The 13,271-nt window shown below is 44.3% G+C and overlaps 1 protein-coding gene across 1 annotated transcript in view; it reads left to right on the plus strand.

Annotated features, from left to right (window-relative positions):
• The window catches only part of eya1 (EYA transcriptional coactivator and phosphatase 1), a 61,090-nt gene that overhangs the window by 42,702 nt on the left and 5,117 nt on the right, over positions 1 to 13,271 (plus strand). Inside the window, exons 12-15 of the mRNA XM_070852669.1 lie at positions 2,507 to 2,596; positions 12,297 to 12,355; positions 12,473 to 12,633; positions 12,859 to 12,973. Coding sequence (XP_070708770.1) covers positions 2,507 to 2,596; positions 12,297 to 12,355; positions 12,473 to 12,633; positions 12,859 to 12,973 — 425 coding nt within the window. The remainder of the gene's footprint in view (positions 1 to 2,506; positions 2,597 to 12,296; positions 12,356 to 12,472; positions 12,634 to 12,858; positions 12,974 to 13,271) is intronic.

The raw sequence follows: 13,271 nt of genomic DNA on the forward strand, positions 1-13,271 counted from the left end.
TGGCTATGGAGGTGTCTGGTTTTGAAGTCAAAAATGACATATTGCTCCTCATATGTCAGAGCTTAGTGTCTGCAGCCCGTGCTCTGTGCCTTTGTTCTAGTATGAGGGGGTGTTTGATGGGGGCAGTGTTATGTTTTTGGGGTGAAAGAGGGCTGCCCCACGACCCTCCACTGTTTATTTACTTTATTCTCAGCCCTGCATGCTGGGTAAAGAGAGAGCTAAGGCTTAGGGAGCTGTGGCTCAGTGATGAGGGACTCTCCAACCCCTCACACACACACACACACACACACACACACACACACACACACACACACACACACACACATGCATACACAGGGTCTCCAGTGTGCTCCTCTGAAACAGGAAACACTCCTGACTCCATAAGGGCCCGTTCTGTCAGAGCTCATATAGGATGTGACAGCCGCTGGAGTCCCTCTCACTCCCTATTTTTCTCTTTTTGTTCCCTCTATTTCTCCTCCTCTGCCCATTTCAGTTCTTTTTCTTACTAAAGTTTATCTTTCTCTCATGCTCCAACGTGCTGACAATCTCACATTAAAGTAGTATTATAAGAGGGAGACATGCTTACTCACAGCAACCACAGAGCATGCTACCTCAAATCCTATCAGTTGTACAGATCTGTAAACTACCTCAGAAAAGAAAGTGAAGCAGACCAACATCCCCCACAACCACCCATCCACCACAACAACCATTCTCTCCCCCTTCTCTTCCCTCCCATCTGTCATTCATGCCATCTCTATCTCAGTTGCTTAAACAAAAAAAGTTACAACACAGTTTTCCCTCCTTGTTGCTCTGAGCTTACTATAAATAGATGTGTATCTGATTGAGCGCACATCCACACTTTCTCTCTCCACCACTGTGACCTCCCACCCACTCTCTCTGACTCTCTTTTTGTCTCCCTCTCATGCACACATAAACACACTGCCGTTCTTATCAGCTCTTTTAATTGGCATCAAGGCAGCTCACCCCCATAAAGCTGATGGCTGAGGCCAGCTGTGCTGCTATTGGGCTGCCCAGAGCTGGAGCTTAAAGCGGGTGGGGATGGGGGGTTGTTATTGGTAAGGGGCTCAGAGGAAGGGGGGGGGGGACTTGGCGCCCCTGTGGATGGCACTGACATCCCGGGACAGGTGGTGCTGGAGCAATGACAGCAGCAGCACTTTGGCCTTCTGGCCTGCTTGTATTCTTAACTCCCTCACTGACTGATTGTTTAGATTTAATTGGAAAGGATTCACTTGCACCGGAGAAGACTGCCTTTTCCCACCAAACCATCCCATAATGCTAAATCACCCAACAGCGGCAGAGGTTGGGGAGAGGGAGCTGGTGGCCTGTTGATGTGGGAGGCTAATTATTTTTGATGAATTCTGACTGAAAGATTGATTCAGACTGGGAGGTTAAGAGGAAGGAGAAAGCCTCTAGAAGTGGGGATTGAGCTCTACTTGTGTGGTTTGTCCTCTGTCATTTTAGTGAAAACATAAGCATTGTAGGGTGTGACAGCTAATCAGTAGAAAGCTCAGGTGTGTCTTCAGGTGGTTTAACTCTGTAATCCCTGCTTCTGGTTCTGTCTTTAATGCAGCCTCACCCAGCTGCAGAAAATCCTCCTCCACAGCCTGCCATTGTCTCTCTTCATCCTTTGCTTGCTGAGGACAATCTGCTGATTAGAGATTTAAGATAAACGGGAATTCAATTTGGGCAACAACAAAAAATAATTAATTGTAATGCAATGTGTTTTGTATGTTGTTTTATGTTCTAATAGAAACTTAATGTGTTGTAAGTGCATAAGGCTCATATCTAGAGATGTTTATGAGAAAGTACACTGAAGTCTTTTTGCCTATTCATTATCTTTTTAAAGGGAAAATTGCACACATTGTCACAGGCTCATTAACTATTTACAGTGTAGTTTGCTCCTCTCCAGGTATTATCTTACAGACAGTGCAACCCTATCACCATTACAGCACGTGTCACATTACTGACAGAGATCATGATTTAAGAAAAAAATGCAGGAAACTATCAGTATTTATTTTTACTTTTGAATAGTTTTTTATATTAATAAACACCTCATACTGGTTGCTTTGTGGAGAATTATGGTTTATATCACCTAGAGAGTAATCAGATGATGCATCAGCACAAGTATGTGGAGAATGGGCTATTTACGATCAGACGGTGACCCCATCTCTTCTAAATCGACCACCCCTTCTGAGAAGAGACATGCTTTTACTGCATTCATTCAAGTCTGTGGCATTTCTGATGACTATTCTGGTCCCTTTTCGGAGGGTCGTAAACAGGCTGAAACTTTCAAGTCCGCCTAAAGTCTTCTTTTATGGGAATAGCCTGCTGAGGAATTTAAAGGGATTCTGTGTTAATTGAGTGAGTTAGAGGGAGCAGCATTATTTATTGTTTCACATTAACTCCTTCAAAAGAAAAAGATTACCTCAAAATCCAGAAGACAGATTTTTAATTGATGTAATTGTTTTGTCTGTTTGTTTTTCAGGATCCGCCAACATCTGTATCATTAGGCCTGAGGATGGAAGAAATGATCTTCAACTTGGCCGACACACACTTATTCTTTAACGACTTAGAGGTGTGTCTAGTGCTTTTTTTCTCTCTTCTTCAAGCCTTCTGCAGCTCTGGTATGTTCCTCTTCTGCATACATGCCTTCTGTCCACCTTGTGAAGATTTTCGTGCTCAGAGGGGTGCATATATTCGAACAGGAGTGTAAGAACACTCCATTAAGTTTTTAGTAAAAGCAGCAACAACTGTTTCATCGTGTGGCGCCTGTTCCTCAGTTATCAGTCCCATAGTGGTGAAGTATTACCTCGGAGCCCAAGGGATACCATGAATTTTACATATGCTGTCAGTCTCCGTCATTCCTGGGTCACCAGCCCTGCCCCCACCCCCACCTCCTTCCCACTACCATAGCGGTCAGGTCAATTTGTCAAGCTCTAGTGTTTCTGTGACCGCTCTGTCTGTCTGTGTGTCATGCTGTGTGCTTGGTGTCGCTGTCCACCAACACCACAGACCCCTCCGTCACAGCGTGAAATCCCCCTCCGTCTCCCCTCCCACGCATCTTTGCCCCCCTGATTCATGTACGGCTAGTGTAAAATCTGCCCCTGGGGCACAGGAATAGAGGGATCAAGGATAGGAGTGTGTGTGTGTGTGTGTGTGTGTGTGTGTGTGTGTGTGTGTGTGTGTGTGTGCGTGTGCGGGCTCACGTGCGTGCGTGCATGCGGTGCGGTGTCTGAGTGTCTACTTCACTCTGGGGAGAGGTGAAAGACCAGAGGGTCCAAGAGGCCTATAGACTCAGACTGCATGTACAGAAAAGCTTTTTTCATACATCTACACACACATACGTGAAGCACACCCACTACCCTCTTTTCAGATCCAGATGTCTAACCCAGCTAACTATCAGTGCTCATCACATTTTTATAAAAAAAATTAAGCAATTTATCTCAGTCTTATTTCCCTCAACACCAGCTCTGCCTAATTCTCTATCTATGATTTTATTGAGTTTTTATCTTCTGGATTTTTGTCCCTGCCTCCTCCTCAGTCTCTTTCTCCCAGTGAATCTGATCCCACTGACCCAGCACTTTTCCTCAGTGTCCTGCTTTCGGCTGACCTCACAGTAGAGGAAATGTTTTGTTTGATACTTAAGTGTGAAGAGATCTGTGGCCAGTCTGCCAAGTCTCATTACTCACCACCATGTTCGGCTGTGTTACACGAAGCAAACCCAAGGAGGAGGAAAAAACGTGAGAGAGAAAGAAAATGTTCGTACTCTCCCAGACAGACGAGTGACTGAGATTCCAAATGCAGTCATCGTGATCAAAGTTAATTGGTTGCAATTGGCTGGTTAAATATTTCCTTATGCCCTGGCCATGTAGAATCCATTGTAGCTGCACTTTATTTAATAGATGTGCCCCAATCATTTGAAAAAATGGCAGTTTGTGACAACGCTTAAATGTGGTTTTGCTCAACATCTGTCCTGTGTTTTGATTTCTTTTCATGTGTGATGAAACTGCTCACAGACGAATTGGCAGCTCAGACTGCTTATAAAATTATTTAAAAATGCTACGCATATTTTTTCTTCTGCTCTATCTCAGTAACAAAAATTATTAGATTTTGTTTTGACACTTAAAAGCTTTTGATTTTTTTCCAGCTAAAGCTAGAGTTGTAATATGACTAAAATAGCGATCTGTGGTCTGCAGCAAGAATGCTTTTTACAGTGTCCAATGTAAAGACCTCTCTGCAGACGCTCCAATGATTGTCATTAACAATCATACCAGAGGAGGAGCGACATTCTCTTGAAGGCATATTGATCTCTCCTCTTAAACTGAGCAGGGCCAGTCTCAGTGTTAAGTGCCAGTTCTCAGCAATGCCTAACCAGTTGTGTTTCCTGTCTGCTGATTTACAGTCCTCCATCTCAGATAGAGCTAAATAGAGTCCAACTATAAATACCGCTGCCAGCAGCAGTTATGTATTTAAGCATGTGCAGAAATGCATATGGTCCATCTAATTTAGTCTAAGCCATAAAGGGAGACCCCAGAGGCTGTGCAGAAACACAGGTGCAGAGTTAGTGGCCTAACGGTGTGTGTGTGTGTGTGTGTGTGTGTGTGTGTGTGTGTGTGTGTGTGTGTGAGTGTGTGTGTGTGTGTGTGTGTGTGAGTGTGTGTGTGAGTGTGTGTGTGAGTGTGTGTGTGAGTGTGAGTGTGTGTGTGTGTGTGTGTGTGTGAGTGTGTGTGTGTGTGTGTGTGTGTGTGTGTGTGTGTGTGTGAGTGTGTGTGTGAGTGTGTGTGTGAGTGTGTGTGTGAGTGTGTGTGTGAGTGTGAGTGTGTGTGTGTGTGTGTGTGTGTGAGTGTGAGTGTGTGTGTGTGTGTGTGTGAGTGTGAGTGTGTGAGTGAGTGGTCCATCAGAGTCTTAACACTGATGTCCCACCAGCCTCTGCCCAAGAACGTTAAATATGGACTCAGCGTCCTGACAGCTTCGCTAAATGTGCAGTCCAGATTATTTTTCTTGTATTAAAATATTAAATTGATAAATTAATCAGTAAAAAATGTTTTAAACGCACAAGGGTTGTTTACAGGCCTCTAAGCATCACAGTTAAGCATAATGTCATGCTCAGCCTGCCGAAGCCAGAGCAAGTGCTCTTGTTTTCTGTATTATGTGTTCAAGTGTGTATGTGTGTGTGCGAGAGAGTGTGTGCGAACAGAGGCTGGGCCGTGTTGATAGAGCTGGTGAGTGACGATTCAGAGGAAAGTCATAAAAAGAAAGAGGGCATGCCGAAGGGGTCAACAGGGATCAGTTTCACCCTTACGTCTCTCTCTCTCTCTCCTTCCCTCTTTCTCCTCTAACCTTTTTCTGGATCAGCGCTCCCTTTTTTCATTCACTATTCATTCGTTCGATAGCATTGAAGGTGCGTCCCAGAAACACTGCACCTCCCCAAAAGACCTCTCTTTCCTAACCCACACACACAAATCTCTCTATCGATCGTCCCGCACAAACCATTTGCTGCTCGGCCCTTTAAAGGACGGGTGTAGTATTGTATGAACAGCACAATCTGTTTTTATCATAAAAAATGCTCTCACTGAAGGAAGTATTAGGAAAGTAATTCAAGGCTAATATGATCCCTATTGATGTGACCTCCACTGTATTCATTTTCCTCATAGAAGAAGTTATATTTCAATAGCTGCAGAGATAAACATATAATCAATGTTATATCAGAAACAAAAGTTGTTAGAAAAATCAATGAATTTTTAATAAACAGCAACATCATATTAAAAATAAAATAGAAAGGATTTAATTGTTTTATTGTATTTTCAGGATAACTTTTAATATTTTTCAAAATAATATAATTTTACATGCAAATCATTAAAAATGTTGTTGTTCATACATCCCTTTTTTTAAATGGAGTGACTGGGCTTCACTTGATGCCATTTTCACGCTAGCACTGTGGCATGAGGTTGAATGTGGAGTTAATTGATGGTCTGAAGTGATGTGTATAATGAAGTCCACTGAGGCTGAGCTCACTGGGAAGACTGACAGCTCTGCTGTGACTCAGGGTGTGAGTTTACTGTAGGTGCGCTGCTGCAGCCCAAACGCTAACGCCAAGCGGTCTATGGGAACCAGGGGCCTCTCTCACACTGGCCGAGCCCCCCGTATTCCCCTCTCAGTGGGGTACGGGGGCTGCTGTGTCCCCCTTCCCTGGGTGAGAAAACAACCCTCCGTGTCTGGAGGATAAAGGGCGTGGGGGCAAACCACTCACAGGGAGAGAGAGGGGGAGAGGTCTCTAAAGGTGGGAACATTTTAAATTAGTCCACTGATGCCTCCACGCTGTGTGCAACGCTCTCTCACACACGTACGCACATACACTTTAAACATGTTATACTGCAAAGTCTTAACACACACACACATACATACATACATACAAACACATACATACTGTACGAACACTCATGAAAGTACTCTCATACTCACACACACACACACACACACACACACACACACACACACACACACACACACACACACACACATACCTGTGGAGCAACCCTTTGACACTGTGAGCTGAGTGCCTTTTATAGCTCCCAGCCTGCAGTCGCAGGGTTGAAACCTCCTCTGTCACTCTCACCCAGGGGCTGCCTGTTAATGAGAGATGCTGTGAAACGCATGGTTACCTTTTCCTAGTGGCTGAAATGGCCCTCCAGAGCCTCTTAGTGTGGAGCCATTCAGTTGGTTTTACGTCCCACTGTAGAGAGTCAGACCCCGCACTCACCATTCCACAGGATTGGTAGCTTTATGGTGTTTTCCTTGATAGTGTATTTTTTATGATTTTATTCCCAGTAAGGAGGAACATAATGCTAACTGTGCTTTTCATTGGTTCATGAAATTAAGTCATTAAGTTGATCGGTTACCACTTAACACTGTAGCTTTGTGTCACTGGTTTTTATTTATATTTCAGTAACACATAGAACTGAGCAACCCATCAAGTTGCTATTCTTTTTCCATGTTAAGTGTACAGTATTCTGTTAAAACAACAGTGAACTAAGAAGGCCATTTTCGTATATAATATATTTTGTCAGATGGTCTTCTTTTAGTCTGTAGACACTGACGTGGGTATTTCATCATTCGCCTGGCCACTGATGCAGCAGGTCTGTCATGCTCCTCGACATAACTCCATCACATCTCAAGGTGGGGCCACTGATGTGTTTTGGACAGACTACAGAGAGAAAGTGGAGGTTTCAAAGCCACCCTGTCAATCTTCGCTTCACCTCACCCCCACCCACTATCCTAACACAGCCGATTCATACACCAATAGGAGTTGAGTTTGCATGGAAAATATAACATTACTGTCTGGTGACAAATGATGATATTTAAGAATAGATTTCTTGTCCAGAATTAAAGATGTAAACACAGCACCTGCCCAGCACAGTCTGTGGGGGAAGAGAACAGAAACTTGCACAGATCTGTCCACTTGGCAAGAATAAACGGTCTCTCTATGGATACGTTTGTTGCGAAGGGAAAATGCTGAAATGACTGAGATTTGATATTGCATTTAGTGTCGCTCCCCTTGAGGTGTGGTTTGGACTCGTAACGCTGAAAATAGGAAATAATGAGAAGCAGCTCATTCATCACACATAACTAATTTATACTTTTCGCTGCCTACCTGTGGGGTGTTTTTTTTTTCTTTTCCAACTTTTCCAGTTTCTACAACAGCGCTCCACAGACCACTTTGTTAAAATTCAGTCTGCCTCGAAGCAAAGCGCACTTTGTGCTCCCTCTGGATCCCTTCTCCTGATCGTGTGAATTTTTGTAAAACCAGCATGGACGTCTCTGTACCTGTGCTTTGTTTGGCGCCGCTGTTTGAATTCCGTGGCTGTTCAAGCACAGATTGTGGATTGGAATGAAGTGGGTTCGAAGAACTCTCCCTTTGTTACCCACATCCTGTGTTTGACCCCCAGGTAATCACAGCCCCCCTCCCTCCTGCACTCCCCCTCGACAGGGGTGCCTGTGGTGGGAACGGAGTAGGAAGTTGCTGGGGGTCACAGACCGCAGGGGGGATGACAGCCACTGCCGGTGGAGTGGCGGTATTGAGAACCTGCGAACCATGGATGAGCCTTTTTCACATGGCATTAGCCTGTAGGGTCACAAGGAATGCTGTGATGATGGCTGTTATCGCTCACACTGTGGTTTTGACCACCCACCCCCACCCCAACAGCTCACCTGAGAGAGAAGATGAGAGAGAGGGGACGAATGGGGCAGCTTCTATCTAAAAAGTGTCTATATGGCAGTGACCTAGACCTTCATGGGAAAAACAGGCCCAAGAGTTAGTTTAAACAAGCACGGCCCTCTCTGTGTTTTGGTAACATATATTTCTGACTCGCCCCGTCTTTCTTCTCCCTGCCTCTGACTGTTGCAGTCACCACTCTGAGCTCTTTCCAGGGCTACAGGAAGACTCAGGCCGTCATCGCTGATTGCTTAATGACAGATGCCAAGGGAACAAAGGGGGCTCTGATAACCTCCTCTGCAGTGAGGAGTTTTCAGCAGACTAGTGGAAAGACAGAGAGACAGGGAAAGGAAGAGAGAGTGAATGATGTAGAGATGGAATCATCCTGAGGCAGAGGCATCCTGTCTTCAATTGTTATGCATTTTTTGCTGTTTCCGTCTTCCCTGAGCAGATAAAGACCGTTTTGGTAGCAGAATGAGCTCGGATAAAAGAAAAGAATGTTGCTGATGAATTTAACAGAAAGATACAGTGTTTGCATAAGGAGTAATTGCGATGGCTTCTGGTGGAGGGTCTTCACTCCTGAGTACAGTAGGAACATCTGGTGTGAGTTAGTGGTGATTGTAGGTTTTAGAGAGACCAGTGTTTGCTTGGTGAGGGGAGAATGGGGGGATTCGATGGAAAAGAGACGTTCAAAAGGTTCTAAGAAATTCTCAGACTGCTCGTCAATGTGCCACCATCTTGAAGCCCTGTCATTCTATTGTTAGTGTTGTACAAACAAAATAATAGCAACATGTTTTTTTTTCTTTTAAGCCTTCCATTGAATATGTGACCATAACTTTAATTGCTTCTGAAATCCTCTAAGTCCTGCATGCATATTAAGGAGCTACTTTATCACAAGGTGACACTAGTTAAACTCAAAATTACATTTATCTTTTTTATGAGACACATCGTTATTTGTTTGCCCTTCTGTTTTCAGATCAGTTCTGTTTATTTGGCATTTTATAATCCATTCGTCCAACAATGCTTGAATGCAAGCAGGTCCGCCAGTTAGTAAAATTCACAGCCCCATATAGTGTTGCTTTCCATCCTGTCCACTTCGACTATACGACTTTACTTAACTGACTTTAACCTGCACCATCCATGGCTCTGTGGTGTTTACGAGGCCTTCAGAAGTGGCTCCTAATGAGTATGTGTAAGGGTTACTGTACGACATTACCCACAGCCACCTCCTCTATTAGCTTTCCCAGTCCTCCCAGGAAGCCAGTGCAGAGGTTTATGCCAGCCCCAGCTGGGAACAGTAATTGTTGGAGTTTGCGCATTCTTCCAGCTACCCCCTCCCTTTTTATTCAATTCACAGCACACACACACACCCACACACACTCAGGCAAACTTCTATCTGGAGGTCTCAAGCCCAGTTCAACTAAGCTTCGTAATATCAACAGAATTAAAAAACTATGTAAACATACAAAAACAGTGAAATGGAAGGGGTACAGACATTACCCAAACCCCTGTATTTTTCTTGGCTGTTCAAATTTTTTAGCACTTTACATTTGTTGAGGTTTCATGTGTTTATTAGCTTTGAGGATTTGGAAAAGTTTGTGAAAAATCATTCATAATCAGGCAGCAGTTAGAATAGGCCTAATTACTGAGATATTTATGTGTTTGGGGTCATGTTGGAGTTTCAGCTCTGGCACCTAAAGTAGGCTCATAATTAACACACTGAGTAATATTGTTCTCAGATAGCTATTTTGATCCATGCTGGCTGTCAGACTCTGAAAGAAACACATTAGAGGGAAAGAACAAACACGAGGAACTATTGTCATCCAGGAGGCACCATACAATTAGGCAATGATGTACCAAATGAGTGGAACTGAATGGTCCTGTACCAAAGTGAAAGGGGTGCAGGAGCTTTTGCAGTCGGTCGATTGTGTTTGAATCATCAGCAGGTAATTACTGGATAATAGAAGCATTCCAGTCACCAGATTGGGAGGTCTTTGAAAGACAGCTTTATGAGGTGCTTAACCCAGGGTGCTGTTTTTGTTTTCCTAAACAAACAGACATGCCTCTACTACTTAAGGACTTAAGCACACCAATGCCTCTTTGGTTCTGTTCTGAAAAAAATTTGGGGATAATTTGTGAACGTAAATTATCCACAAGTTTGTTGGCAGTAGATCTTCAAGCTGGGACAAATTGCTGCTTTCTTCAACTATTAAATATCTGCTGGTGAGTATCTGGAAACAGATTAAGCCAACATAGCTAAAAGCCCCCGCCTGCACCCCTTCTCCAATTGGCAGTCCATCTCCTGGAACGCGGGGCTCAGAGCCTGCTCCATGTGAGGTCACTTTGGACTCTCTCCCCCAGCCTTTACCCGCTGCTCTCCTCCATCTCCACCTCTCTACCCTTCCACCCCCTTATCGGGGTGCCGGAGCCCCGGAGAGGAGGGGAGAGGGGTCACAGGGTCAAAGTCTTTTCCTCTTTGGATCTCGGGGCTTGCTGGGAGAGGCTTGGCGAGAGAATGGCTGCATTAGAGCTGGGGTTGGGGGTCAAGATTTTAATTCTGTTAAAGAACAGCTGGTTTGAGTTTCTCCTCACATCGATCTCCCCTCCCTCTCCCCACAAATCCGGGGAGATGAAAAATTTGTTCAGAGGGGAACCAGTAAAATAAAAAAGGTTTACAGTCCAAAGCCCTTACCCTTACCCTGCTCTAGCATTAGAGAGGAATGCAATAACGTCAGCATTTGGCCTCAGTTAGTTTGACTTAAAACAAGGAAGTCCTTTCTGTGTTTTGGTGTCTTAACAGCCGGATGAAACTTAATTAAAAAGCTTAAAAAATCGGGAGGGATTTTTCGTACTTGAGACCGGAGAAATTCTTTCCCTCAAGTTTCAATTTCCATGAGAAATTATTATTTCTCACATAACTTTAAACAGGTGAGACTAACCTTTTGGCAGTTACACAACCAATTTAAAACAGAAATTCTTTAAACTGCTTCATAGAGATATCAAATGCGCTCTCTGTTATTCATTCTAGATTAGGGCTGACTGAAACAAATTGAGAGTTTGACGTCACATTCAGTTCAAAGTCTTTTACTCTCTATTGCTTCACCGCCCGTTGGCTAAATTGTTAGCCACCCAATTGTTAGCCCCAAGTTTAAGCAAAAATAAGCCTAGCTAGTGTCTCTCTGCACTGCCCCATGTGAAATGTGTTGATCTGAATGCCAAGGCAGGACTCCCTCACATTTCGAGCTGGCTGAGGGCGGAGAGAGGGGGAAGGGGGAGGCACTAGAGCTCTCCTATAAATGGAAAACTAATAACAGATTTTCAGTCTGCTTTCTCCTGCACTCTTTTGCCGACTGCCTGGTCGACTGGCCCCGGGGCTGTGTTGGTGTGTGGCGCAGCAGCAATCAGAGGTCATAATTTCATTGGCGGTTAGCATCAGGTTCAATTTTTCTAGTAGGTTACATTTACCAGAACGTCTGGATTGTGTTACTGTGTACCGGTGGAATCAGTGCAGAGCTGCAGAATCCTTCCACCTTTCCAAGAGGAGCCAGGCACCCCCACAGGGGAAGAGCAGTGCGCACATGTGTTTGGAGATGCACACATTCATACACAGACACATACACATGCACAGACCATTAGTGCCAAGGCTCTTTATACATTCAGCTAGCCATCATACATCCTTCTACTGTATGGGGAGTGGGGAGTGTTTAGAGTTGTTGGATTGAGACTTAATTGGTTGTCTGTGGGTGTGCATATCTTTAGACCCCTCTAGTGGTAGCAGTCCATTCTGACTGATAATGAGGTTAGCTTTTGTTTGGACAGCGCTGGCGAGGGCACAAGGGAAGAAAAATATGGAGAGCTCATTCAAAAGGATATAAAGACAAAGTCAAGGCAAAGGGGATTAAGACTGAGGTGTCCAGCCAAAGCACAAATTCCTGAATAAATATGTTGTTTCTGGTGAAAAATGACCTGGAACATTTGTCCCAAAAAAAGACTTGTCTAAAGAATACGTTATTAGAGTGTATGACTCCTACATTACTCAAAGCGTGTGTTTTGTGTATTCCAGGAATGTGACCAGGTGCATATCGACGATGTGTCCTCCGATGACAACGGCCAGGATCTGAGGTACAACACTGGTACACTTTCACTCTTGATTGAATAGGCAAAATAAACTGTGCCATTTGCTAGCATCAACATTGGCAAAGCCTGCGCTGACAGATTCTGTCTTTGTATTTATCTCAGTACGTATAACTTCGGCGCTGACGGTTTCCACGCAGCAGCGACCAGTGCCAATCTATGTCTGGCCACAGGCGTGCGGGGAGGCGTGGACTGGATGAGAAAACTGGCCTTCCGCTACAGACGAGTAAAAGAAATCTACACCACCTACAAAAATAACGTTGGAGGTAATCCCCAACAAGCAGCGCTGCTCTGTACAGATCTGTTGTGTAGAAATGAGTTTGCAGATGTATGTGCCCTCATTATGTGGGCGTTTGTGTGAGTGTCTGCGCGTGTTCACGTGTGTGTTCTAAAAGCACACATGCCACACCACTCGGACAGGGTAAATTTTGAAAATTTCAGTGGTATTCGGAGAGCTGGTCCAATACAAACAATGTTACCCTGCGTTTCAGGTCTGCTGGGCCCAGCCAAAAGGGAAGCCTGGTTGCAATTGCGAGCAGAAATTGAAGCCTTGACGGACTCCTGGTTAACACTGGCACTGAAAGCACTAACATTAATCCACTCAAGGTAGGACTCCAGTGAGGAAAATTGTACCCAGTCCCATACCGCACATATATAAACTCACATGTGGTGTAAATACAACTCCATTCTCCCAAGCTATTACAGAAAATGCACCAATTTGTCTTTTGGATAGACTTTGTCTTCTGAGTTTGAAAGATAAGCGTGCAAATAGATATGACTTTAAAAAGGAGCTGAGATCCAATCCTTCATTGCAAGACATGTTTTTAACAACTGCTACATTGCAGTGTCTTCATTTTCTGCACAGTGTTTTCTTTTGTCCTCCCTCAGAGTGATTTAGAATGAT

The sequence above is a fragment of the Pempheris klunzingeri genome, chromosome 21, assembly GCF_042242105.1.
Source record: "Pempheris klunzingeri isolate RE-2024b chromosome 21, fPemKlu1.hap1, whole genome shotgun sequence".
Lineage (NCBI taxonomy): Eukaryota > Metazoa > Chordata > Actinopteri > Acropomatiformes > Pempheridae > Pempheris > Pempheris klunzingeri.